The 27,391-nt window shown below is 40.7% G+C and overlaps 1 protein-coding gene across 1 annotated transcript; it reads left to right on the top strand.

Annotated features, from left to right (window-relative positions):
• Positions 1 to 96: 96 nt before the first annotated feature.
• On the top strand, positions 97 to 27,244 carry DPT (dermatopontin). The gene is made up of 4 exons (XM_027681461.1): positions 97 to 416; positions 10,601 to 10,726; positions 20,276 to 20,383; positions 26,090 to 27,244. Exons 1-4 carry the CDS (start codon positions 118 to 120, stop codon positions 26,154 to 26,156), a joined length of 600 nt encoding a protein of 199 aa, XP_027537262.1. The 5' UTR covers positions 97 to 117; the 3' UTR covers positions 26,157 to 27,244.
• The last annotated feature ends 147 nt before the right edge of the window (positions 27,245 to 27,391 follow it).

Below are 27,391 nucleotides of genomic sequence, written 5' to 3'. Positions count from 1 at the left end.
TGACACATTGCACTTGGATCTGGAAATATAACATCTGGAAGCCAAATGTTAGATGCGATATAAAAGGGCCAGCCCAACAAACCAGCGGGGCATTTCTAAGCCAGGAACATCTCCAGGATGGGCCTTGTCCTTCTCTGTGCATTCCTGCCTCTAGTGACTGTGGCATGGGGCCAGTACAGTGACTATTACTATGGTCCCTATAATTATGGAGATAATGACGAATGGGTCAATGTCTACCGGCAGGGTTTTAACTTCCAGTGCCCACACGGGCAGGTGATCGTGGCCGTCAGAAGTGTTTTCAGCAAGAAGGAAGGCTCTGACAGACTGTGGAACTATGCCTGCATGCCAGCATCCCAGAGCCTCGGTGAGCCGACAGAGTGCTGGTGGGAAGAGATCAACAGGGCAGGAACCGAATGGTAGGATACCCCCAACCATCCCTGGAGGGCACTGCCCTGATAACCCCTGTGGAATGCGGGTTCTAATACTGTGGCCAGACCAATGTAAATGCATATTAATGCCATGATAACTAGCAGCTTCACTGCCATGAACAACTGCCTCAGACTCATTAATCATGATGCATGGAAGGTGATCAGCATCACATTTGTCTTCTCTGTAGCGATTTCTTGCTGTGTGCTTTACAAACTCTGTGTCCTTTGGTCACTCAAAACCTCAGCTGTAAAGTGGGTCAGTCTTGCTATTGTTTCAAAGGTAAGGAAAATTAGTTAGGAACCCTCAGTGAGGAGAGGATAAAGTCCCTCTTGAAAAGTCACACTGAATCAGTGATTAAACTGGGGAACAAATTGTAAAACTCCTCATTCCATCGTCATACTCTTATCACTAGGAAAAATAATCTCTGTATTGCACTGGCTTTTTACTTCTTGTTTTTGTTGCTAAGCTTTTTGGCTTAGGCTTAGACAAAGGCTATTTACTAGTCGTGCTGTTGTTACAGGAGCCAAAAATCCACACTAACAAGCAATAATGGTGGCATACATATATGTGCATGATGATAGCAGGAGATCATGTTAGTTCCCCAATACAGTCAGTTTAACTGGTTAATGACATGTCATGTTTTCCATCAATGTTGGAGGCAAACGTCACAAAAATTTTTGGAAATATGTATAGTATTTCATGTTCGGACAGCATATACCCAGTATTTAATTATCTCCTGATTATTTTTTCATGAAATGTGAAACAGAGGTTTGGAAAACTCTGAGATTGAAATAGTCTTTGGAATGAATGAAATGCATGCAGGAATATTTTCAAATACTTGAAATGGTTTTGTTGTAGAAATTGCAATGTGATTTTTTGTAGATTTTGTTATGTAGGAATAGGTCAGCAATGAAATGTGAAGTTTCTGCTTTTTAAATGATTCAAAATTTTGTTCTGAATTATTCATACTCTTTCATTTACCATGTGATACATGCCTATGGCTGATGCAATTGCTAAGGGAAAAAAAAGACTGACCCTGTACTTAATTTTGGAATATGAACGGAAAAGAAAGGGGGAGAACTGCAAAACAGGGGAAAGAAGACAGTGTGATAATCCTGGATGACTTCATTTTTTTTACATTGATGCAATTTCTACTTAATTTATAGTAATTATGAATTAGACCTTTCTTTTTTTCAAAATAAAATTATTACTCTTTCTAAAAATCCCTGGCAGCAATTGCTCAAGTTCACTTCTCACAAACAGGATATCATATAAGTCTATACAGAGCATTTTCTTCTGCTATCTAACCATTCCTCACCATGCTCCGTATGCTTAGCATGACTGCATCCACAGTGTATTATCTGAATCTCATTTCCTTTACCTCTTAAAAAAAATTCTTCCATGTTGTCCTCTTTCTTGCCTACACTTTTTCCTATAACAAACCCTATCTTTTTTTCAAATGTATTTCTTTTTCAACCCCTCTTCAATGTGTTTAACTCTGTTTCTCTCTCTCTTTCCTAGCTTTTGGAGTTATTTTAGCACATCTTCCTCAGCTCACCTTCCCAGTCCAACATCCTTACATCTGCATGTCTACTCTGCATAGATCTTTGCAAAGGTGGACTTGTGCTCCTAGTCACTCGGGCTGTTTCCATAAATCTTCCATAAAGCTGTGTCTGGTTGGGTTCTCTAGATTTTAGTTTTCTGCACCCAGGGCTGAGCTAGTTGTATCTACAGTGTTTCATGGAGAGAGGTTTGCTCTAAGCCAGAACATCCTTCATTGTGCAGTGTTACTGCTGCTGCCCAAGAACTCAGCAGTCTCATCCCAGACTGCAGTGAGAGTATTGGCCAGCAGGCAGCCAGCCTGGAGTGTCCAAGTCCAAACTCAAACCTCAAATGAATGTGATGGCACAGATGTAGCCTGTGGGGCCTTTGAAAATCCTACTTATTCTCTTGGCATTCTTACTTCTCATAGCTGCCTCTCTTCTCTCTCTCTGTCATGCCCAGCTCAGTGCTATTTGGAGCCATCCCCAATTCTAAAGAGATTCACTCAGTAATCAAGTGGGACCACAAATGTGAGTCACCATCTGTACTATTAGTTCCTCTTTGGTCAGCTCTCTTCCCTGCTGAACTCCCAACAAACCAATCTGTTGGTGAGCAATATATCACTCTCATGTCAGCTGACACAGCACTCTGCTGGACTTGATAGTTCATTTCCCATCCTTGTAGGATGAACTAATATTCTTTCTTCAGCTCTATTTCACACAGTATTTTGTTTCACCTTGCATATCACATCCAGGGAGATTCAATGGCTTGTACCACCAATAACTACAAATCTGACAAGTTTTTGCTAAAATTTCAGTGAATCATAGAATCAATTAGGTCGGAAAAAACCTTCACGGTCATCGAGTCCAACCGATGATCAAACACCACCATGTCAACTAGACTGTGGCACTAAGTGCCATGTCCAGTCTTTTCTTAAACACCTCCAGGGACAATGACTCCAGTATTTCCCTGGGCAGTCCATTCCAATGTCTGACCACCCTTTCTGTGAAGAATTTCTTCCTAATGTCCAACCTAAACCTCCCCTGGTGCAACTTAAAACTGTGTCCTCTTGTCCTATCAGTGGTTGCCTGGGAGAAGAGACTGACCCCCACTGGGCTACAATCTCCTTTCAGCTACAAGACTGATAAGGTCCCTCCGAGCCTCCTTTTCTCCAGGCCAAACAAGCCCAGCTCCCTCAGCCACTTCTCACAGGACTTATGCTCCAGTCCCATCACTAGCTTTGTTGCCCTTCTTTGGACACACTCCAGCACCTCAGTCTCTTTCCTGAACTGAGGTGTGGCCTCACCAGTGCAAAGTACAGGGAAAGAATCACTTCCCTGGTCCTGCTGGCCACACTATTTCTGATACAAGCCCAGATGCCATTGGCCTTCTTGGCCACCTGGGCACACTGCTGGCTCACATCCAGCCGCTGTCAACTAGGACTCCCGGATCCTTTTCCACTGAGATGCTTTCCAGCCACTCCGTCCCCAGCCTGTAGCACTGCAGGGGGTTGTTGTGCCCAAAATGTAGGACCTGGCACTTGGCCTTGTTGAATCTCATGGACTTGGTCTTGGCCCATCAGTCCATCCTGTCCAGATTCCTCTGCAGAGCCTTCCTCCCCTCCAGCAGATCAACACTCTGACCTAACTTGGTGTCATCTGCAAATTTGTTAAGGTGGACTCGATCCCCTCATCCAGATCATCAATACAGATATTAGACAGGACTGGGCCCAACACTGATCCATGAAGGACATCACTAGTGACTGGCCACTAACTGGATGCAGCACTACTCACTCACCACCACTGGCCATCCAGCCAGTTCTTAACCCAGACAAGAGTGCACCTGTCCAGCTTTTCCAGGAGTATGCCATGGGAGATGGTATCAAAAGCTGCTGCTCTGCTGTAATCAAGGCTTTTTATTCCTTGCTTTACCTTCACTGAGCAATGTGAACAAGCTCACTGCATCCTTTTGTAAAGTCTCTTTATAATAGGTAGCAGCTATGCCTTTCCCTCACCCACACATCTTCTCCCATGCTTTTGCTTTCAGGTCGAACACATCTCCATTCTTCCAGTTTTCCTCTGGAAATTTTATATTCCAATGCTCCTAAGCAAGTACTGATCATATCTACAGCTCTTCTCTGAATTCCCTCCAGTTTCTCAGCCATATCTCAGAAACTCTAGTCTGGCAGAAACACCAAAAAAATTACCTTTGACAAATTCTGTTTATGGCATTTCACAAATCACCATTCTTGACTATTGTGCAGCTGCACAACAGAGCAGAGAGGTTTCTTTAGAAAAAACAACAAACCAAGAAAAGCTTAAGAGAGAAAATGAAGTGGGAATATAAAACAGAGAAGAAAGAGTCTCCAACTCATTATTTTCTCTTGTCTTCAGTCCCTGGGGAGAAATGGCAGAAATGGATATGCGGAGCGTAGGGATAGGAGAGTTGGGAGGCAAGAGGGAAGCACTGACAGAGCTTCCTGATAAGTTTGCTTCCCTCACTAACACTAGGTATTATATGAACGTAGAGAATTAAACTGTAAGACTTTGAATCTTTCAGATATGAAAAAATCTATTTAACAGAAAGAGGACTATGACATAGATTCACATTAAGCATCTAATCACAATGCCTAGTTTATGACCTTTGCCTCCTTCCAGGGTCAATGGAGAGAAGTAGGTGGTCTAAAAACTGCTCTCTGGGGCACCCCATCTCTCTCCACAAGCAGACTCATGAAGAACAATCTCCTCTGACAGTTACCTAGAGTTACCTAGTAGCATTTCAGAATATATTTATGGTGTTTCACTCAATAAATGCATCCCTGAAGTTAATCATATACGCACATACACTTCTGAAAAGATTATGTGCTCTCGTGTTTCACTGAATGCTCATGAGAAGCTCGTGAACATGTTACAAGATTCATAGGGAAAACTTTGGCAATCAATTGAATCAGATGACCAGGAATACATTCTCACCTTCATTAATCGAACACATTTAAAGTTAAGTACATGTACAAAAGCTTTGTTGAATCTATCCCAACACCTTAGTCCTTCAGAAGCTATCTGCTAACCAAGATGCTATTCAATAGAGAGAGAACAACTGGGAGCAGAACCAGTTCCCGGATAATTTGATACTCATGTCTGGAGTAGGGAAAACTCCTCAGGGCATGCCCTGATTCTGCAGCAACATTTATATGCTGCAACATCTCAAAGAATCCATCTTTCAGGGAGCACAATGTTTATGTTCTTAGCTCCAGTTGTACTGAGGAAGAGTGACCTTTTATAAATATTTCACCACCTAAGGTCTGAGTGATTGCAGGTGAGACTGCTCTTCACTGCTTTGCTGAATACTACAGATTTGTCTCTATAGACCAGTCTCTGAACAGGGTACTTAGGAAAAACTATTTTTCTGGCCTGAAAATTATCAGGCCAAATGACAGGGATCACACAAACAAGCAAACACAAGCTTGTAAATGAAGAAAAGCAACTCTTCCTTCCAGAAAAAATGTTTGTTTCACACCACATAATAGAGATGAAACCATTCCATATCCTCAGTTAGCTGTAAAGCACAGAGCAGAAACTTTTCCAGCCAAGTGCTGTTTAATCCATGTTTATTGCATCTTTTCCTTGTTTAGACTTCTGAGAAAGTGTTTAGATGAGACTTGAAAAAAACACATATCTAGATTCTCCCTCTCCACTCCCATTCTCACTCTCCTTTGCCCACAAACTAGGTGCAAAGACAGACTAATGAACACAGGAAGTGTCTGTAGGAGCCTCCTGTTCAGGCACTGGCAGCACAACTCGCTATATCTGCGAGGAACTGCTTTTGTTCTCAATCCGACCAATCCCAAGTTTCAAATCTGAGGCTGTATTACCCAAACCCAGTAATCCAGCTGCCCTTTCAAAATGCTCCTATTTGTGCTATCTACACAAACAAGTTAATTTTCTTCAGAGCCCCAGGTTTATGTTAGAGGACTAGTGCTACAAGCTTTTAGCACAGCTGTAATGGACTGAGTCCAGTGGGAGTATCTGAGGAGAAGAGGAGTGTTTCTGTAGATAAAGGGGCCTCATCAGTTAGAATCAAAAAGAAATCGTCAGGGTGAATAGGGCCTTGCCTTCCCTTAAGTCAGGGAGAAGAAAATAAATTATGACTGACCCCTAAACGAAAGAAAAAGATTGATGAGGATGCTATAGAGGTTGTCTTTGGAATGTGGAAGTCAAGACGTCTCACCATCCCACAACAGATAGTGAAGACTCCTTATAGAAGTGGCTAGTGGAGACTGACGTGGCCTAATCAAACATGCAAAAGTCATAAAAATCATTCCCTCCGAGTGCCAGAGTTTCAGGTGTCCTGAGCCTTCTCTCAGGCTCTTATGTCTCCCATCATGCAATTAATCAAATTATACTCCATAAAAATCACTCAGGAGAGAAGTACAGGGCTTCCTCTCCACAGGAGCATGGAATGACACTCTCAGGGTGCCTTATTGTAAGGAACAAATTGCCCTCAGTGCAGCATGACCCAGTGCCTACTGAGCTGTGTGTCAGGCTCAGAGAGCTTCAGGGAGCTCTATTCCAAGCACTATCATGAGCAGTGCAGCAGGAATTCAATATAGGCTCTAGCAGCACCACTTAATGCACCTTGACTTGGGCTTCCCTGAGCAGATTTATAGTGAACAGACTTCCTCTTTGGGTTGTCATCCTCAGGATAAATTGCTGCTTATGTTTCAAGGGATAGGGGGTCTTAGAGAGCAACAGCATCAACATTGGTGGGCACAGCATTCTGGGCTTTGTCTAGCAGAGAGCAATAATAAGATGTAGGCATAATTCTGAAGTGTCACCATAACTGGTGCCATTGCTCAAAACAATTATACTATTGCAAGCAATAGTTGTCTTCAGTCTGGCAGGCAGCTGTTCAGTCAGTTAGGTACAAAATTGGTCGCTAAGGCTGTATAAATGTTTGCAAATAATGTGGCACAATTTACATGCATCTGTAGGGTGAAACAGGTCATGCATGGACCCAAAATCCACATATGCATTTTGAGCAGGTTTATTTCAAACCAGCTCTAATTTGGTCTCACAGATAAAAGCTCACCAGTGAACAACGAGAGCAGTCCTGACCTGAATTAAATCGGTAACATGGATGCACGCTTTGGTTGCTTGCTCTGGCAGAACTCAGCTGTAAAACACTCATTGACTGGTTCAGAAGAAGATTTGGCAGAGGAGAGGCTTTACACAGCAATTGCAGCAGGCCAGGAAAGTCTCAGATACCATATCCCTGTTACTACACAGAACTCCTGCCAGAATAAGGCTATATAATTTACTTACTTTCTATGAAACATTGCAGTCATTTCCAACAGCTGCAGACAAGGGAAGGGCAACTTCCCGTTCAAGAGCACCTGACCGTCACCAGCACCGATTTTCCCACTTCCTCACCAGCTCACCTCCTCTTCTCCCAGTACCAGATCCAAAAGGCAACTCTTTGTGCGTTGCAACTTGAGCCAACTAGAAAAAGAAAACAACTAAGTTTAGTCCCACAGAGTCCCAGATGGTTTCTTAATCTTCTGCATTCACCTTCTAAGAGGTTTCTTCCTCTCTTCTTAGCAATGTCAGGGATTTCATGAGTGAGGAGAACCCAGTGACATTGACTCTGAATACTGAACTATCCTTTATAACAAAAGTGCTACAGAATGGGTCTAGTGAGAAAGGCTTTTTTTGACTTGGTCATAAATCAAAGTTCCTGAATCACTAGTTTTTATTGACCCTACTCGCTTGCAGGATTTGCTGTGACAAGAGTAGTGAATTCAACAGAGAAGGAAAAAAATTCTCACATATTAAGTGTTGTTTTCAGATTAGTGTATAGAGCATCTGACTAAAAAGGTGTGTGGGGAGGGGTTGTTTGTTTCCCTTGAAGAATTACTTAATGCTTGTAACAAAGAGGCCAACTGGTAAAAGGAAGAGAAGAAAATATTTTATGAGCTCACAAATAAGCACTTCAGTTTCTGAGAGTCTCTCTTCATTTTTGAAGGAATATTTGGATTTTACTTGAAAATTAAAAAGATCAAAGAAAAAAAAGTTATATTACCTCAAAGATGAAAAAAAGTACTTTGACGTCACTATTATCTTTCTTTCACTGAACCCCATATTGGGCTTGAATAACAGATTGCACATCTTTGTGGATGAGACAGAAGCAGAGAGAAGTGGACATGAACTTAAATGTGTATTTCAAATTTTATTATTAATTATTTGAAAATAAAATATAATTATATTTTATTTTAGATATAATTATAAGACATGACTTATGTCCAGCTATACCTTCCATCTAAGAAACTAATTTTTAAGGCAACTCCAATTATATTTTTTTAATTAAACTTATCTTGACAATATAGAATCGGGATCAAAAATAACCAAACCTTCCTAAAGTCTGATGCCCAAATACCTACATATGAGTGTTATTCTAGCTAGCTTTGTGTTTCAATTCCCTGTAGAGAGAAGGGTCCATCAGTGACATCTCTCTCAAAATTAATCTTTCTATCAAAATTGGACTGTATTAGTAGAGGTGTCAAGAAAATAAAAACTATTGTAGGGCAAAGACAGTGGCAAAGAGGGCAGAACTTCCCAGGCTGAATGTGAGTAGGTGGGAAAAGAAAGAAGAACCTTCCACAAAGACAAGTATGAGCAGGAATATCAGGTGTTGGTCGGTGGGGATGAGAAAACTACAGGGCAGTGCTGAGCCTCTGAAAGGAAATGCAAAGAGTATGGAGAAACAAAATGCTCTCTTTATTGCACCTACGCAAAAGAGCTAGAAAATCTCCCAGGGGCACAAGGACTTGAGCCATGCAAATGCATGCAACTGGGAAGGGATGGGGAGGCAGAAGAAGAGGAAGAGGCGCAATTTTGGTTCTATTTTACACATCTTGCAACAGGTACAACCCATCCTTGTATTTCTGCGTATCAACCATTCTTCCACCAGGATAACACCAATCATCTGCAACTATCCAATATGTTTACACAGAGTCTTAGCCATATGTTCCTATGGCCTATGTGCCAAAAATCAGAGCAACTTCCTATCAAAGTCCTGCTGAAATTCTCTGAGTGAGAGCCAAACTGTCTTACTTGGTATGATACCATAGCAACTCAGAGTCCCCATCACTACTTAACTCTCGAGGTCCTTGAAAAAGTCTCACAAAGCACAGCAAGTACGTGTGGCCCTAGACACGTGGGAGATGCAGAGATACAAACAAATGTAAATACTCTTGTCTGAACAACAGAACACAGTGGAAGGAATATAGGGAAGAGACCCCTGGGTTCAAAGGTGGCGGTTGAAAGTTAGGCAGAGAAATTCATCCCTGCTCTGGTCAAAATTGTTCAGATTTTCAACTTTTGCATACAAACACTTGAGCCTCATGTTTCTTTGCAGGCATTGACACCTGTATGCACAAGAGAATGACTTTCCAAACACCAAACCCTCCTAGATGATGTGTTTTCTCTTCTGGGAACTTCAGGTCTTTAGAATAAACTACGAGGTCATTGAATGAAACTAGGGGAAACTTTTGGTATTTGTTAATCCTACAGTTATCTCTGAAAGTGTCTTTTGGATATATAATTATAATCTATTTTATGGTATTGCACAGAAGGTTTGCTGCAGGTGCAGGTCTGGGCTGCTAGTTTTCCCTGATGAAGGGAAAAGAAAGGAAAGGAAATGGAAGGCACCAAACTCCTATAATTTTCCCAATAGGGAAACAATGAGGCTAGGAAGGTGCTCGAGAGAATGAACACTCAATAGCTAAATTAATGACCTGTCTATTTTCATGTTCTCCTTGTCTTTAACCTCCAAGAAGCAAACTACTCAAACTGATTATCACTTGAACTACTTTGGGTAACAGTGTGCAGGTGCTTGTAGGGTCTGCAGACAGAGAAGCTTTGAGATCTATGTCTATTCTACTTGAAGGCAGTCATTCACATGTATGACAGAATTCCCGAGTACACAGAAAGCATGAATCCAGTCATAAAATTTATGTGAGTCTTAGAATTTTGTAAAATCTGAGTTTCAGTTTTCCTTATGTGATTGCTATCAAATCATGATTTCGTCACAAGCCTAAACATTTTTATTTAAGAGTCCCTTCTCCTGGAGACAGGTAATTGTGAAACAAACAAACAAAAAAATAAATGAACTTCTCTTATGAAATAGTTTCTAAGGGTCCTTTTTTTAATAGATAAGCAGTTGAAGTGATTGTTTAAGTAAAGCCCAATTCCTCAAATACCAACAGTCAAAGACAAAAATATTAATGGACTATTTTGAAGTCAGACTCATGATTTGTAAACAGTTGAGAATATCAACACCAGAACAATCTTCTTGCCTGGTTAGCATACTAGAATGATTAAATACTTTAAACCAGTTTAAATAGTTTTAAGTGCAACATAAATGTTTAGATGTTAGTTAACTACTGCTGCTTTCTTATACAAAATGGTTACTCAAGACACAGCAAGTGAAAACAGTGCTTCTCAGCACAAAGCCAAACTCTTGGCTTCCACGCTTTATCAAATTTTTTAATTCTGTTTTCAGAAATGCTTGAAACTTTCAAGGAATCTAATATGTTTTCCTTATGTGCTTTCTTCTTTCCCCTTGTTATTAGGTATCAAACCTGCTCAAACAATGGGCTGGTGGCTGGTTTCCAGAGCCAGTATTTTCCATCTGTGCTGGACCGTGAATGGCAATTTTACTGCTGCCGCTATAGCCGGAGATGCCCATATTCATGCTGGTGAGTTCAAGCAGAAACCAAACCTGTGAACCTCTTTCCCCCAACAATCCCTAGAAATGTCTTTGGCTCCTTGGCCTGTCAAAAACCTTGCCTGAAAAAAGTAAACGGTGTTTTATGACGCTAAGCATGTTATTGCCAGTCTGCTACAGGATTGTAAGGATCCATGGCTAAGGGAAGAGAAGGAGGGCACAGATACAATGAACAGCACAACACAGTACCTGGCTATACTGGAAACCATGACAGAAGTCTCCAAAGTCAAATGGCATTTTCCCATTAAAAATCCAGCACATTTGCAGTAGTAAGAGCATCTCTGCACTACACGTTTGTGCCACGATGACTTGCAGGAGTGAACTTAGACCTGTTACCTCAGAAAAAGTATTTGTAGTGCATACAGCTTGCTTCCTCTCTCAAGGCTGTTTGAAGACCAAAGTCAAAATAAACTACTGATCATAAACCTTAAAAAAAAAAATAATCTCACCTCAACACAATATGACAACTGGTGCTGGCAACTTCACAGAGGCTGTGGAAAAAACAAGCTACAAATCCTAATCTTTGGTCTGTCTGCAGGTGTGGTTTCTCTAAATTAAGACTGAAGACAGTAGCAGACTGTAGAGAAAGCTCATACTGCTCCTGTCCATTCTGTCTAACAGAACTCATAATTTCATGCTCCAGGGTTACAGTCAGGTTAAATTCAGCTATTCTTAATGACACAAAGAATAATCTGCCTGCATTTAAGGGAAAAAAAAAAAAAAGAAAACAAAAAACAAAAGGGGGGGGGAATCTGTGCTTGAATCTTGGTTTCCAGACCTCAACTTTGAAGTAACTTTCCATTGAGACCCATACAGACTGTTTAGTTGCCCCTTGCTCTTACTTGGCTGGCTGGCTACTGGCCAAACACAACAGCAGTGCCTTGTTTTTCATCCTTCGGTGTACTTGTAGCCAGGAAGAAATGTTTTTATAATTATTATTTTTAAAGACTTCAAATTACAGAAACTCAGTAACAAAGTCTTTGAACATTCTTTTGAACATTCTTCTGTCTTCTTTCCAGCTGACACTGCCTACAAATGTTCTCTACTTGGGGGCTTATTTACATACCTGCCCAGGTTCTTCCCTCTGAGGGAAACTTACTCTGACTTTTAAGCAGTTCTTCCAATCTATCTTACTCCTCTAATATTTTATGTATTTTCAGAGTGTCAAAAGAAATCTTCTCTGACTTCTTTTGTTGGCAGTTCTGCTTCCCTTAGACGTTGTCTTGACAACAGGGAACAGCTTTGCCTCTGCCTTGCAAATTGACATTCAGTGTAAGGCAAATCCTAATGTAAATGTTTGGGGTTACTGAAGTCTTTAGTTTCCATCCCAGCTGCACATGAACTCCTATACTGCCCTTCTATTTCCAACAGTGACAACACTCCATTTTTATGCTTGGAAAAGAATGCCTTATGCAATTCAGCTGCAGTTCCATGCAGAAAATGCAGCATTTCAAAGGCAGGTGAAGTGTTTCTCCCTCTAAGCAGGGTAGAAATCCCACGTGCTCACAATTCTTCTGGAATGGGAGACCTGTAGAACTTGTGGAAAGACCTGTCACCTGGCTTGTGAAAAGCTTCTGGTGCATAGTTTGTGCTTATGGGTTCATTATAAAACCATCTCGTACCATGTAGTACCAGACTCAGTCACTCACCAGGAGTCCACTTTGCTCTGTTCAAGCTACTGGTCTATCTTGACACTTCTATATCCACCCTTGGCCTGGAGAGTCTCTCATACAGTTTCTCCTACTTGAGAGTCTTGTTTGACCTTACTCTCTTGAAGTGTCTCCTTACAATATATTTCTTACAATTTCTTTCACGCTCTCATTCTGCCTTTAGAGTTAGCAAGGTGGATATAAGCTCTTTCCACATGCATTTTATCCAAATTAGGATGTTACGGTCTGGATGGACATGAAACTAGATGGGTTTAAGAGGCTGGAAGGGTAGTGGTTAAAGGGTGATACCCTGCCTGGGTGCCCATTAGGAGCAGAGAACTGTAACTAATGGTCTGCCCTGGGACCTGTCCTGCTTAACATCTCTGTCAATGACCTTGAGGAGGAAACAGAGCACATGCTCACCAAGTTTGCATAAGATTCCAAACTGGAGAGAACAGCTGACACTCTTGAAGGCAGGAAACCTTTTCCTCTAAGACAGTGAGATAGTAGAGCAGGTTGCCCGCTGAGGCTCCCTGGAATTTTTTAAGACTGAACTGAATAAAGGCCTGAGAAGCCTGGTCTGACCTTGTGGTTGAGCCTGCTTTGAGCAGAGGACTGTAGCAGAGACTTGTTGAGGTCCCTTTCCACCAGAGTTATCCTGGGGTCCCACACAGGAGGAGATTTTTACTTGGAGGATCCACATCATGCAGATAAACTCTACCCTCCAAAACCATTGTCTCTTTTCTATTGTTTTCTGGGAATTGTTTCTTTCCTGTTTTATTTCCTTCACCCTGCCAAGGCAGTGCACTAATACTCTGGGTGAGTACTACTTGTTATGCTAACATATAAGCAACACAAACTGCAATGGGGTAGTGTGAAACCCCATCCTTTAGGTTTACTTATACTACTACAGATGTGACTGGGCTGAATTGTTAAACTTCAGTGTACAGCAACTAAAATTCCCATTCCTTGAGCCCAGGAGATCTCACTCACTTCCATTGGCATTTCCAAGTTATTGTCACAAGATATTGTTCACACTGCACACTTCTGTTTAAGATGCATTTGACAGAGAGAATATGTTTTCCAAACAATCTGCAAAGCAGTTCTGGGCCATGGGTAAGACCTCAAAATATATATGCATATAAGACACAACAAAAATGTGTGAGTATATAGTATCATTATTTATTGTAGTTTCTGCCCCAACCTATAATGGCATTTTTTTCTGTTCCAGAAACTAGCTGTCAATAAACCAACTGTGGATAAATGTTTATTAACATGGTACTGACTCATATTTCTGGGTTGAAGCAGCTTATTTGCATGCAATCAGTATATGACCATGTGGAAAAGTAGTATCAAGAAAATATGCAAAGATGGTAGTGCCTTGTGGATCATGTATGACACAGGATAATCCATATTCAAAGACAATCAGAGCTTCAGAATTTCTCAGCAGCCTTAAATTTTAATGTGCAATGAATCCTTAAGTATGAATCCTTAAATATGGGCAGAAAGGCATTTTTAAGAAAACTGACAATACTGAGATGTAAAAAACCTCTTTGTTTCAAATTAGCTCTCACCTTGCGTATTTGATCCCTTCCTCTTCCAGTTTTCTCCACAGAGGGCTCTCTGGCAAATATAAAAGCAGCAACTGATCCTTATGCATGGTTTCTCTTGGCTCCTCAACTTCAGGAGTACATTCCTCCCGAAGTGAGTTGGCCTTCCCTACAATAAATAAAGGCAGGTTTTCCTTATGTATATGAGCCATGCAAATGGTTTGTTAGAATTTGACCTGGTTTTTACAGCTGGAACATTCCTGTGTTTCTTGAGACCTGCTAATGCTTATCAGAATACTAATTTATGACACCAGCATGCTGACTGAAACCCACACTTAAACATTTTGCCTAAGTCAAATACATGCATAAGGATTTTACTTGGTAGAATCTATATCCTTACTCTTAGAACCCAACAGTTCTGTTTCACAGCTCATCTTCTCACAATTAATTTTTCTAGTTTATCTATACAGTAAGCTTATATAATAAATAAATGTACTAATCTTTTCCAGTCTCATAGTTTTGCACTTGCTTTGTCAATTTTTTTTACAAGTACTTTGTTTCCTTCCTCATCATGCCAAGACTTGGCATGGATTCTGCAAATTTTTAACATACTGAAAATAATTAACATTCCTCACAGGACACAGAAAAGCTCCCATTACTTTACCTGGCTAGGGATTGCTATCACAATAAAATAAACTGTGTCTTGATTTTCACCATAAAGGAAGCAGATCCATCACAGATGCAGAGACAGTGTGACTAAGTGATCCCATTAGAGTTCAGACTTTTTTCTTTGCCAAGAAATGAGAGCTTGACTCCATACTCTCAAAAGCAAACACATGTCACTGAGCAGCCCCAAGTCTGCACAGACTGTTTATGACTATTTCCCCTCTCCAAACAACCAGCAGTCCAAATGCCAGAAGGTCTGTCTGGAGCTGTGGTTGCTCTCTGTCATGGTGACATTGTCCAGGCAACAATTACATTTTCCAAGAGTCATGGGGTTTAAAAGTACTTATTTATTCTCTTGACTCAACCTGCCACACAAGACATATTGAAACTGATGTGATCCTATGCAGGTTTCTCAGAGATAACCAATAGCAGAGATGCAAATCAGGAGGTGAACTCAGAATAGATGCAGTGGAAACATGCAGTTCTGGGCAACCCAATTCCCTTCCCCTCTTTTTTCCCTTTTTTAAGGTTTTTAACAGTTTGGGTCTGGGGGTTGGGGTTGGTTTGTTTGTTTGTTCATTTGTTTCTATAACTCATCAAATACAACCTTATAGTTCAATCTCCAGGACCATCTTCCACAGACATCTTAGGAGAAACACATTTGATCAACATTAGAAAGCTGGCTAATGTTATTTCAGACATGTCTTTCTTGAGGAACAGGCATAGGTTGCCCTGAGCTCTCTGCTGCTGCTTGTATCTGTGTTGCACTAACTCATGTAGGCCTTGAGAAGAACTGTGGCCATGCTGTGCTGGCCTCACAGCTCCTCAGCCCTGTGAGAATTTGTGATTTTCAGTACAAGAAAGTACAAGCAGAAGGGAGTAGTGATGTGTCTAGGTGAATCTATGATCCTAGAGCCCGAAGCTTGAACTCAGTCCTGAAACACACATCACAATGCCACACAAGAAAACTGCTCATCTCTAGAGGAGCTCCAGGACAACCCTAGTTCCCTGGCATCCCAGCAATCTATACTGGGAGAATTTGCAGGAATGTCTGTAGCCAGCTTACTAAGACCTTCTTTGGCTTTTCAGCATTGTATGCTTTTTTGAAGGCAGATGACCTCTGTCTTCCAGATGGAGGAAGAATTGAAACTGATTAAAGAGGTTTATAATTCCCATGTTCACTAAATGTAACTTGCAGGCTCATGGCTCTTGAAAAAAAAATTCACCTTTAGGAGAGCCTCGTTCATGAAGCACTTGTGAATAACATCTGAAACAGTAAGGCCATTCAGGAGACACTCCTTGTCCTCAAAGCTCAGAAAGTTAATGTTAAAGCTTTTTTTCCTCTTGAAATGTGACAGCTGCTTCTTTTGGCTGTGGCATTGTCAGAGGAAGAGTTCAACAGCAAAGAGGAAAATGAAAGTTAAAGAGGAGCCGTTCATCTTGTTAGCACTGTAGTTGTATAAGAAGAGAAAAGTGTAGGCATTTCAAAAAAATGTACTTACTAGCAGGGAATAAGTATATTCAACAGCTGGAGAAAGAAACTCTGAGATCTACCACTGTCTCTGATATTTTAAAAGACTCGTTTCTTTTGTCTACTTGATATCTGAAGGCAAGGCATACCCACAGTTCCCATTTACTTCTTAAATGAGCAGGCTGTACATACTAATAAGGCGACTGCTGTGACTTGATCTTCTTATTGGTAAAAAATAGACTCATGATAACTATTTCTGAAGTCAATTGTTAATAGAGTGCCATGGATCACTGTAAATTAGCACAAAACATTATTCTCAGTGCTAAATGAGTAACTCTGTTTTCTATTAATCTCTGCCATAGCAATTCTTCACCATGGAAAATAAACAACAGCGATTTTCAGGCTAGAATAAAAACAACAGTAACCCTGAAGATTTCATGCCTTTTTTCAATACATTTCCTACCCTGACCAAGATTTATAGGATTAGAGCGAAGTACATTAGAAAAACATGGGGATGGGAGGGGTGATGCAACCCACTCAAAAAATAAACCATTCCACATCAAATCTATACCAGCTAAAAAAACCATTATGAAAATACCTTTTTCTGTCAGCAATTCCTGCACTCCCCCACACAGGCCAAACTACTTACATCCCTTTTCACAAGATTTTTTTCCATGTTTTTAACATAGAATTACCTGCTTTCTCCTCTCTGGACAATGCCACTAGTGCTTTAAGTCTCTTGTGTCCAAACATCAAACACCAGATACTATCCTGAAGTGGATTTGAAAAACAATTTCATGAGCCCTATTTTATGGCAAATAGATCATACAGACTGAAAAGACTACCAATTGTTAAAGGTCTCACAGTACTCTTTTCTCTCCGACAAGTCATTCCCCAAACTTAGAAGTTATGTGCATATCTGGGTTTAACAGATGATTCCACTAAAAGCACCCAGATAGCCCCTACACAGGTCTCTACAAACGCCCCTTGGCATATGTTTGGCACCAAATTACTAGTGCCTAGGTCTAAGATCCATATAACACACGTTTTCTCACAGCTGCTTTGTAAGTCTCTCTTTCAGGGCCTTTTGTGATGTAACTGCTCAGGCACCACAAGCACCCCAACTTGGTCCTAGAGAACTTGTATCACCCCCAAAAGCAGCAGTAACTTTGTCTGAACACTTGGCAATTCCTAACATTCTCACTGCTCCCCTAGCCAAGTCTTCTTTGCTATGAGTTCAGTGCCATTAAGCACTTACAGGGCACCGTGCAGGTTACTGTGGATGGCTCTTCCCAAATGAGTCTTGCCCTTGGGCTTGGACTCCTTAGAAATCTAAACCCTCATGAGCAGACCCTCACTAATCAGGGCAAAAAGTGTCTCTCCCTGGTTTCATGACTCCTCTCAGGTACAAACTATACATTGCCACATCTGGCTTACAAATGCTGCCATGTTTGTAAATAAATTACATGTCTGTAAGGCCCTGGTAGGTGGTTCACAAGTTGATATGCATTTTGTATGCATTAGTGAGTAAAACACACAATGCTTTCAGCTGAGCATTCGATAATAATGTTTGCATTAAACACTAGAGCATCTCTCAGTGCACATATTTTGTGTGAATTACCCCCAGGATTCAAAAAATGGAGATAATATTAAAGGGCTGGGTCACACCACAGAACCCTGCTACATAGACAATTAACTGCATTTCCTTCTGAAGGCTACAGTGCAAGACAGCTGACCTTGAGATGCATGGGCTTAGGGGAACAGTTTCATAAATGAGTGCAGCAAACATCAAAGGGAACTGAATTAGACCACACAGACTCAAATGAACTTGAACACTGCTGCCATAGCACTATTTATAATTTTTCTCTCCAGAACAAAAGGAGTCAGTAGGCATCTGTCTATGTAACAAGACACACTTCAGAGCAGCTCAAGTCCCCAAATCATTTACTTTCGGTATTTGCATATATTTGCTTTTGGAACATTTCTTAGCGGAGGATCCTTAAGAGATTCAATGGTAATGTGGAGAAATTAGTAGAGAGGGAGAGGGAGATGACAGCAGTCAGAAAGAAAAGAGAGGGAAGCTAAATGAACACTCCCATAGCACTTCAGAATAACACTGCATGCTTCTGCCAAAGGTCTGTGAGACCCTTCACAGCAATTCAGAAGCTTGTCATCAGATTCACTTTTCAACTGAGAGGCTCATGAAACAAGTTCAAAGAAATGACTCTCAGTTGTTTCTGAGTAGGGCATCAAGCAGCTTTTTAACATTGTGTTGTGCACTGTCTCATCTGCCCAGCACATACTGCTGGTCAAGATCACAGAACATTCTCCTTGCTGAGTGCCAAACAGATGTTATGAAACACAATTGGTGGAACATATACAAACGCACGTCTTAGTGTTTTCTCATAATAATAGCCCAAAAAAGCCCCAAAATCTGGAGTTGATGGGAGACGGCAAAATTAAATCATGGTCCATAGCTGGTCTTGATACAACATTTTAAAACCTTCTATGACCCAGATATTTTTGAAGATGTGCTATCAGGCACCAAATTAGTAAACTAAAAATGGGGACTGTACTCTGGCTTAGGGAGGAGTGGACATGGTTTCTTCTGTTTCTTCTAGTCCAAAGCAGCTGTCTGCATGAACTCTGAAATCCTGCTGATGTTTCTTGCCAATGGCACAGCACTGAGAGGGCTTTGCAAATCCATCTGTCCTCAGTCAAAGCTCTGACAACAGATGCTTTGACCAGATCCGATCTTCCGCTTCTGAAACACAGTTTGGGATGGGTGTCCTTGTATTATAACTCAGAATGTGTTTGACAATTGCCATGGTCAAAGGACAGGAGACACGAGCATGAGATATGCTCAAAGAAGTTGACTGGTGAGACTTAGGGATCTTATAAGGCCAAACTTGAGTTTCACACTCAGGCCTGTTTTTCATTTGTCAAGAAATAATGATTTGTTAGGAATGATGTTCCAACTGAATGATGCTTTTCTTTCGTATTCAAAACCTGAAAATGACCTGGAAAGCAGCTCAGTTTTCAGGTAAACTTTCAGCTTCTGAGTACTCCAACAGTTACTGGTTTGGGCTCCAAATACCCCAAAGCACCTCCTTATAAAAATTCAAAACCATCCCAATACCTATATTCCCAGTGAGTAAAATATTTAAGCCTGTGCTTAAACTCCATTGATTTAACACAATGTAAACATGCACATGGGTGCTGGTGGGATGTGCTGGAATCACCTTCAAGCATCATTCAAGTACTGCTGCTGGGCTGGATTCAGTCAGGAAAATGGTTGTCAGAATTTCTGTAAAGGTGTCTTAATCCTGTTAATCTCAATAGAAATTGAGCTGTTTATTTCCATGGGGACAGCATCTCCCTTACAGGGAACCTGATTCTTCCCTTTGCTATTTCAGAGTGAAGCTGACATAACACCACAGGCAACTCCTATTTAAAATGGTGTAATACAAGAAAAGACTGAGTGCCAGGTTTCCACTCCTGACCTGTAACATAATGTTGACAGAAAGTACTGGTTGTGATCCCAGCCTGTTCCTGAATCTGTTCATTATCTGTAAAATGAAGTACAGTATTACTTCCCTATTTCCCAGGAAAGCAGTAATCATAATTTGATTAATAATTGCAGAAGCACGTTGAGATTCTTAGATGAAATACATTGCACAAATATTGTCCAGGCCCATACTTTTATGTTATAAATTAGGCAGAAAATGGAAACAGCAAAAAGGAATGGATTAATTGCCACATTCATTTAATATAATTCATGAATGGATAAATGCTTGTAGCTGTTTGGCTTGGCAACATTTACTGCACTCTGCAACAACAAACCAAACAGACTCACAAGAGGCTGGAGCAAAACCCTGCAATAAAGATATAAGTAGTAGACAAGTTTTACCTTCTTGTTCAGGTTGCTTTTATCCCAGATCTGCAGATGTATACAATGTGCTCTCAACAGTTCTAAAGTTATTGAAATTTATTCAAATAGCTACATGAATTGGTTGCATAGAAGAGAAAGGCAGTCTCATAGCTGAAACTGCATCTTGTGGTGCTGTTAAGAAACAAGAATTTTTTAAAAAGCAGGAGAAATCTACTAATTGAGTTGTATTCAGTCAACAGGATTCTTCTATAACATGGTAAATTATATTATCTTCTTTTTCCCTAATATAAAGGTTAACAACAGAATATCCAGGACACTACGGGGAAGATATGGACATGATGATGTACACTTATGACTATTACATCCGTGGGGCAACCACAACTTTCTCTGCTGTGGACAGGTTTGCTTTTCACTTGTTTTATTAGAAAATTTTTTAGAAGTCTTTCTTTTCCATTTGCCCCCAACAATGCATGGCTACACATCATCTGCTGTGGTACTCAGCATCAGGCTAGTTACGTCTGAGGACCAAAGTTCACAGTCATAAGATTCATTGTCCAGGGTGGTGTATCGGGAACAAGGCATCTTAATGCTCAGGGGGATCATTTGTCATGTCCATCTGAGTAGTGAAAAATATAGCAATGGTGGGTTTGGGTGAATCTAAGCTCCAAAAAGTGTAACAGACCTTCAGTATTGTTTCTCACCTACCTCTGTTTGGAATAGATTTCATTGAGCTCAGTAAAAACACAGCCTGAACACCCTGTCCCTTCAGGGGACGAGGGACTTCTCTTGGTTCACTTTTCTTTGAAAAGAAGCAGGGAATCTGTCAGCAAAGATAAGACCACACAAACTGCAATGTGAATGCTGTAAACTGCCCAATCCATTTCAACACAATTCTAACAGATTTGAGGCCACACCAGGACTTAAGGTAATGCTGCGCACATTGATCCCTTTCCAGAAAATGAGTTAGCTATTTTTTTCTGATCAGTCCTGGTCAATTCTTGACATTTACTAATGCTCTTGGGAAAGGCCCTATGGCTACTGAAGTTACAGTCAGGCAAATAAACGCATAATTTTTCTGTTCAGTTGAATAGAGGTGTCTCTCCCTCTTTACTGTGCCGAACTGCAAAGCTTTACAATTTGGACAGTGCCGTCTGCCCTGGACTACAGAGCAGGTTTATGGATAGTGTAAGCAGTCACTGAACCTGATTGTGGGAGAGGCATCTTGATTCTTTTGAACCAACCTCTAATACATCAATTGTGAGCTATTTCTTTGCTGGTGTCATTTACCAGACACGTCAGTCCAGTATATTATAGCATTTGTTATGGAACATGGCACAAATAGCAAGACAAGGTGTGCTGCACTGGTCTGCCAAGACTGGCTACAAGAGAAGGGGGAGAAAACTGAGAGTTTAAACACACTGACATTTCAAGCTGTCTCTAATAATACCCAAAGCAGCCGAGATGCTTTTGTCACTGTAACGCTCTCAGCTTACCGGTGGTTACTAGGGATCCCTCAATCAAAAGGTTATTCAAGACAAGGAGGCTTTTCCAGAAATGATAACACATTGTAAGACTGATGCAGGCCCATAACTGTAATTTCTTGTCTAAAATACATTGTCCTGTTTATTACCAAATGGGAGCCACATGTGCAAATTGTTCCTACAAGTGGAAGAATAACTTTCCCAGATACTTGACTCAAAGGTATCTGTTTATCTCTTTAGATAAAGAATTTACAAGGTTGCAAGCAACAACCCTGTTTTGGGCTTCATTTCTTAAATATTCCCCCCTTGTTCCTCATGGCTGTGGTAGAGAGTAAGGGAAATAAAGTAGACAGTGTGTTCCCCTGCAACTGGATTCCCGACTCCATCTCATGTAGACCAGGGTAAAGTCGTGAATCACAAGAACAAGCCTGGAAAACAAAGCAGTTGAGGTAACCAATGCCTCTGAGCAGATTTCTGTCCATGACTGCTGAAGGCTTAACGCAGCCTTCAGAATGGGATGGCAGTGGGAAGAATGGCCGGGAGTGGAGGCAGCGCCATGGGATGTACGTTGGGAGTACAGATCCTCACAGGTTATGGGACCACAGTACCTGGAAAGGGAAGAAGCCACCAACACCTTTGTCCTACCACTGCTGTGATGGCATACATGAAGATGCAGTAGTAGCAGGTGAAAACTACAGAGAAAATGTTTTATCTCACACTAGAAAACTTTTCTGTGCCAGTGAATTCTCTGGCCCTCAGCTTCTAGAATGACTAAAGCCAACTTGTGTTGCTGAGCATATGACGTGAAAAAAAATTCCTGCTATCCCCGTTCAGAATTCAAATTCATGCTGTAACACTCCTCCTGAGTGGTATGCTCACAAGAGTCAGCAAAGTTTGTCATCCTAAATGGTTCTTTGCAGCTGGTTGAGGCAGAATAGAAGAAAAGTTATTTCAAGTCTTAGCCTGCCAGGAGCATGCAGATGTGCAGCATGTCTGTGTAGACATTTTGTTATTGCTTTTCATTTTCAAGCACATTAAACTTGTGTCCATACTATTTAGTCCATGATGGGTGATGTTCTTGAGCACAAAAAAAAGCCTCTGAAGGTGTTGCAGTTTAAGCTTTCCCAATCACTTCAAACAGCTAGGTATTTTTAGACTTTTTGAATAAACTTGCAGAAATCACATCCTCCCTTCCTGCTCCCTAAGACACTGCATCACTGAGGTCATTGTTGATACACAGGTATTTAAGACAGCATGTGATGTTTGTGGCAAAGGATGTAGAAAGTTTAGAATGGTGGTATCCCCACCTCCTTTTATGTAATCATTCTCGGTGAGTTTCCATGCCTGTGTATCAGGAATGAATGAATGAGTTGTTGTTGATCATCAGGGGTTTTACCTGCCTGTGTGTGGAGAACAGACTTCAGAAGTGGTTAATGTTTACATTTTCCAGTCTCATTTTAAATGGGTCAAAAGGAAAAAACAACTGTCTATAAAGCAAGACAGAAACAGCTGGAAAGAATTAGCAGAGACCTGAAGTATCCCTGGGAGCCCACTGGGGATTGTGGTGATAACACTGATGCAGACAGGATGACCTAAGGACATAAGTAAGGGAACATTTGCAGGAAAAGAGAGTATCTTTTGTTCGACAGACTGATGCAGCCAAGTTTCAGAGAAGGACACGGGGCATGTGAGGCAGGCTGTAAAACAACTGAAACTGCCCACATAGTAAACCCTTGGCAAAATACCTTCCAAAATTAAACCCAAAGAAACAAACAACAAAATAGCTTCAGCCTGAACCCTAAAACATGCTAACTGATGATGGCATGGCTTCCTCGTGGAACGTTGTTATGTGGCTGTGGTAAGGTTGGATCAGCCGCTCAAGCCCAGAGAGCACCACTGGAACATTCACTGTTCACTGCGGCCCAACCTGCAAGGGAGTAGCTTGGACAGGGAGGTGGGGATTACCAGGTGTGCTTGGTAGGTGCCACAGCTTGTCCTCTGCTACCTAGTATGAAAATAGCACATGCAGACCGTCATAAGCTCATTTCTTTTGCAAAACTGCTCTCTGCTCCATTTATTTGGGTGATCTGAATAGCCAGTTACTTCTCAACTGCTCTGATATCATCACTGAAAGATAAATCGAGACCCAGATACTCCAGCAGTAAGTGCATCTGAAATGCCTGGACAAGCTGGACATCTACCAAGCTCAGCTGAGCTAAATTATAGGGTATATAAGGTCCCTGATAAGTTTCATATGAATAAAGAAGTCTTTGTGAAACTCAATATGAATAGGAATTCACAGAATTTTTTAACTGGATTGGAAACAGATTATTCAACAATATTTGGAGATAAAAGATATTTTCCCTACACATCAAAAATTTAAATCTGACAGCACATGAGATCTGGAATGCAAAAGTGGCAGTTCAATATTGATTCCTCAAGCCAAGGAAAATGCATGGAATTAGCAGCTGAGGGAGATGACACCTACAAACTGGTGTTAAGGATCTGCAAAGGCAAGTTCAGATATATTCTAGAGTATGCCACATTGGGAAATTCCTGACGGGATCTGTACCCCCACTGGTAAATTTGTAACGGATCTACAAATTGAAACAGGATGATAACTATTGAATTAAGAACACAGCAGCAATAGTACAAAGTAATTATCTGCATCCTGAAAACCTGGACGTGTATATGCTTAACTTTAAACATGACTAATGGGGAAAAAGAGGGTAACAAGCCATTAAATGTATCAACCATGTGCATATATGCTAAAGTGTCTGCAAGTACAAGCTTAAATGAAAATTTCAGAAATAATTCTGTTCCAATATTTTAAAGCATGTTATTAACTCAGGTGACTAAAATACATTCATTGTAAAGAACTTGACTTTTAATTTTACAATATTCTAATTTAGAAAAATTACTTGACCTAAGATTTTAAAACTAAAGTCTCTCTGACAATGGGTGCTAGTTTAGCAGACCTTAATTTTGACCCGTATAATCCTGTTAATCCACATATGAGTCCTCTTTATTTTTTTATCTCTCTTGGTAGCTTAGTGACCAAAAGAGTAATAACCGTCTTTGAAGAGCATGCACATAGTCTAAAAGAGGAATTAAAATAAACCTAAAAATGAATCTTGCATTTCATTAACCTTTGGTAACAGTTTTATGAGGAAATTACCATTAAAAAACACATGGGAAAGATCTAAAGAAAACCAAACTCAAACATTATATAAAATCAGACTTGCTGAGAAGCATGAGGCAGACCCAGTTCCAAATGACATTCAGCATAAACTGGTGAAATAGCATAGTATATTTCCAATTAAAAAAATCTCAGTTAACAAAAGCTGAAATGAGACAATTTATACCTACAAAGAGCTTAAGAGTCAGGTTAATCTCATTCCAGGATAGAGTTGGCCAGTCAATGAAACCACATAAGCACAGTTAATACCAAAATCTGGGCTCAGGTGTCTCAGCACATTCCTGAGAGGCAGCAGATTTGGCACCAGTTCCCTCTCCTGAAAACCAGTACTGTGCAGGTGTCTCAAAACGCAGGCTCCTACTGAATCACGTCAGCAGCATCACCTGACCCATGCCTTGGGTTTAGGAGACCACTATTAGCAGAATCCAAACTTCCAGAAACCTCTTGGAGTACTACCCATTACCAATTTAAATGGCGGCTGCCATCTGCAAGGACTGAACTTTTGATCTAAATTCACGTTAGCCAGTAACAAGCAGCCTAAATTCAACATTCTCTCCACAGCAGGACATTATTTGAACCTCTGAACTCATGCCTTTTTGTCAAAGGAAAATTTGATGCACCATAAACTAAGGTGGAAATTTGCAGCTTATTGTTTAAGGTGGAAATAGCCAATGTTGCAGATATTGGACACTAAATCACAGGTCTCCACTGTTGAATCCTGTTGCTTCAGTCAGGTTTCCTACTAAAAATTGTTAGTATGTTACATATCACTCTCCTGAGAGAGAATACAGGCATCCACCACTCACAAACTGGGAAGAGCATGAACTCTCCTTACTCTTATAAAGCTTATTCTTCCTCACATGTGACTTGTGGAGATCAAGGATGAGAAATGAATTTAATTTCTCTTACTATTGATTCCTTCAAATCTGTAATACAGGACACTAGCTAGAAGATCTAGTAGTGAAAGATATAAAAAAGAAAGAAGTTAAATTTGCTGGATGAATAACTCCTCACTTAGAAACGGGTTGAAAATCACTGAAGTATTTTAGTTTTTACACATTCCTAAGCAATATATCACATGACAACAACTTTTGACAGAACCATCCTTTTCCTCTTGGTCTCTAATTTAAAGTCGATTTAGGACTGATCACCATCAAGAATCATTGTTTTCTGAGGGATACTCAGAGGCGTAATTTTTCAGAGAACTGATTTTCTTGCCCTGTAAGGGAGCGTGAAAGAATTGTAACTATCAGACATATTTAATATCCTTTCAGCTCGTGACAACACAAAGCACTCAGACAAAAGTCAGCTAATGGCAGACAGATGTTTTTGTTGCCACAATACCTGGTATAAAGCTATTCTTACTTGTATAGCATCCTCTGCAGTTCTGACTCACTAATACCGATCTCTTCTCTCTTTCATGCAGGGATCGTCAGTGGAAATTTATTGTCTGCAGGATGACAGACTATGATTGCCCATTTCAAAACGTTTAAAAAGAAGGAATGTACCCCACTTGGAAAGCTTGGGGATGGACAGGGTGGGATGAGAGTTAGTCATTACAGAAGAAGAGCAATTAGGCTACAAAAAAAAGTACCAAGACACATCAGCTGTCTGCTGAAGATATAATTCTTTCCCTCTGGAGCTAATAAATAAATTGCCAACCCATGTGCTTGCAACAGCAAGTTCGGAGGAGGTTTTAAAGCTGCACTGACAGTTGTATCCCCCAATAAAAATTGCTTAAGATATACATGTTAATGATACACAATTCTATGGCATATGCGCAGTTACCTTTCTTATATATACATATAGCCATTCTGAACACATACAACTTTCTTTCACATAGCAACTCCATATAAATTGCTTCCCAGCACAGTGACTCTGAATGAGTTGGAAACATAATATAAGCTTCCCAACATACACTAGATTTTCCTGTTTTCTGCTTTGTACTTGGAATCAACCAGTGATCCCTACCAGCTTCCCAGCATCCAGTAGCTGGAAGTGTGCTGAAACGGCACCAGGAGGTCTCTGATGTAACTGCATCTGGTGTTACCTGTTACAGACCTCAGCATAACTCCATTGCAACAAAGGTCTGCCAACACAGGGAAATTCCAGGTATTTACAACACTGGAAGATATCAATATCTGATAAAAATGAGAATAGATCCGTTAATAAAAACAGAAGCCTAACCCAGCTGTACTGAGAGTCTCTTTTATATCATCTTAAAAGCCTCTAATAACACAAACAGCTAGGAGCTCAACTCTGGGCAAACCCAGAGTTAAGTCAGACCACTCACACCCTCGGTAAATATGGATATCACGCTCGTCAGGAGTCTGCTTTTCAGGTGGACGGGGTTTCCACTATGGGTGCCTGTACAACATCCATCTACCCTTGGTAATACATTCTTGGTTTAGAATAGACAAATAAAGCTAATGACTTAGATGACCTCAGTTCCTCCAACTTGCAGATCCTATTCTCTGTAAAGTATAAGATGACTGTGTTTCAAGACTGCACAGCACTTGTGCAGCTGTAATCCAACAAGACTATTGATCTCTTTCAGGAACGTCTGAGGTAGCATTTTTGCTCCTGAACAATCCAGAATTTAGGGCTCAGTTTCTTAGCTGATGAAGTCAATGGTAAACTTAGCAGTGGCTTTGATCGTGCTGGCTCAAGGGCCACGATGACCAGATGTACCAATTTAAGGTTGCAAAGCTTCATAGGAAACAGTGGT

The sequence above is a fragment of the Neopelma chrysocephalum genome, unplaced genomic scaffold, assembly GCF_003984885.1.
Source record: "Neopelma chrysocephalum unplaced genomic scaffold, ASM398488v2 Primary Assembly neopelma1_60, whole genome shotgun sequence".
Classification (NCBI taxonomy): domain Eukaryota; kingdom Metazoa; phylum Chordata; class Aves; order Passeriformes; family Pipridae; genus Neopelma; species Neopelma chrysocephalum.
Note: the sequence above shows the minus strand (reverse complement) of the source record. Positions and strands in the feature narration are given on the sequence as shown.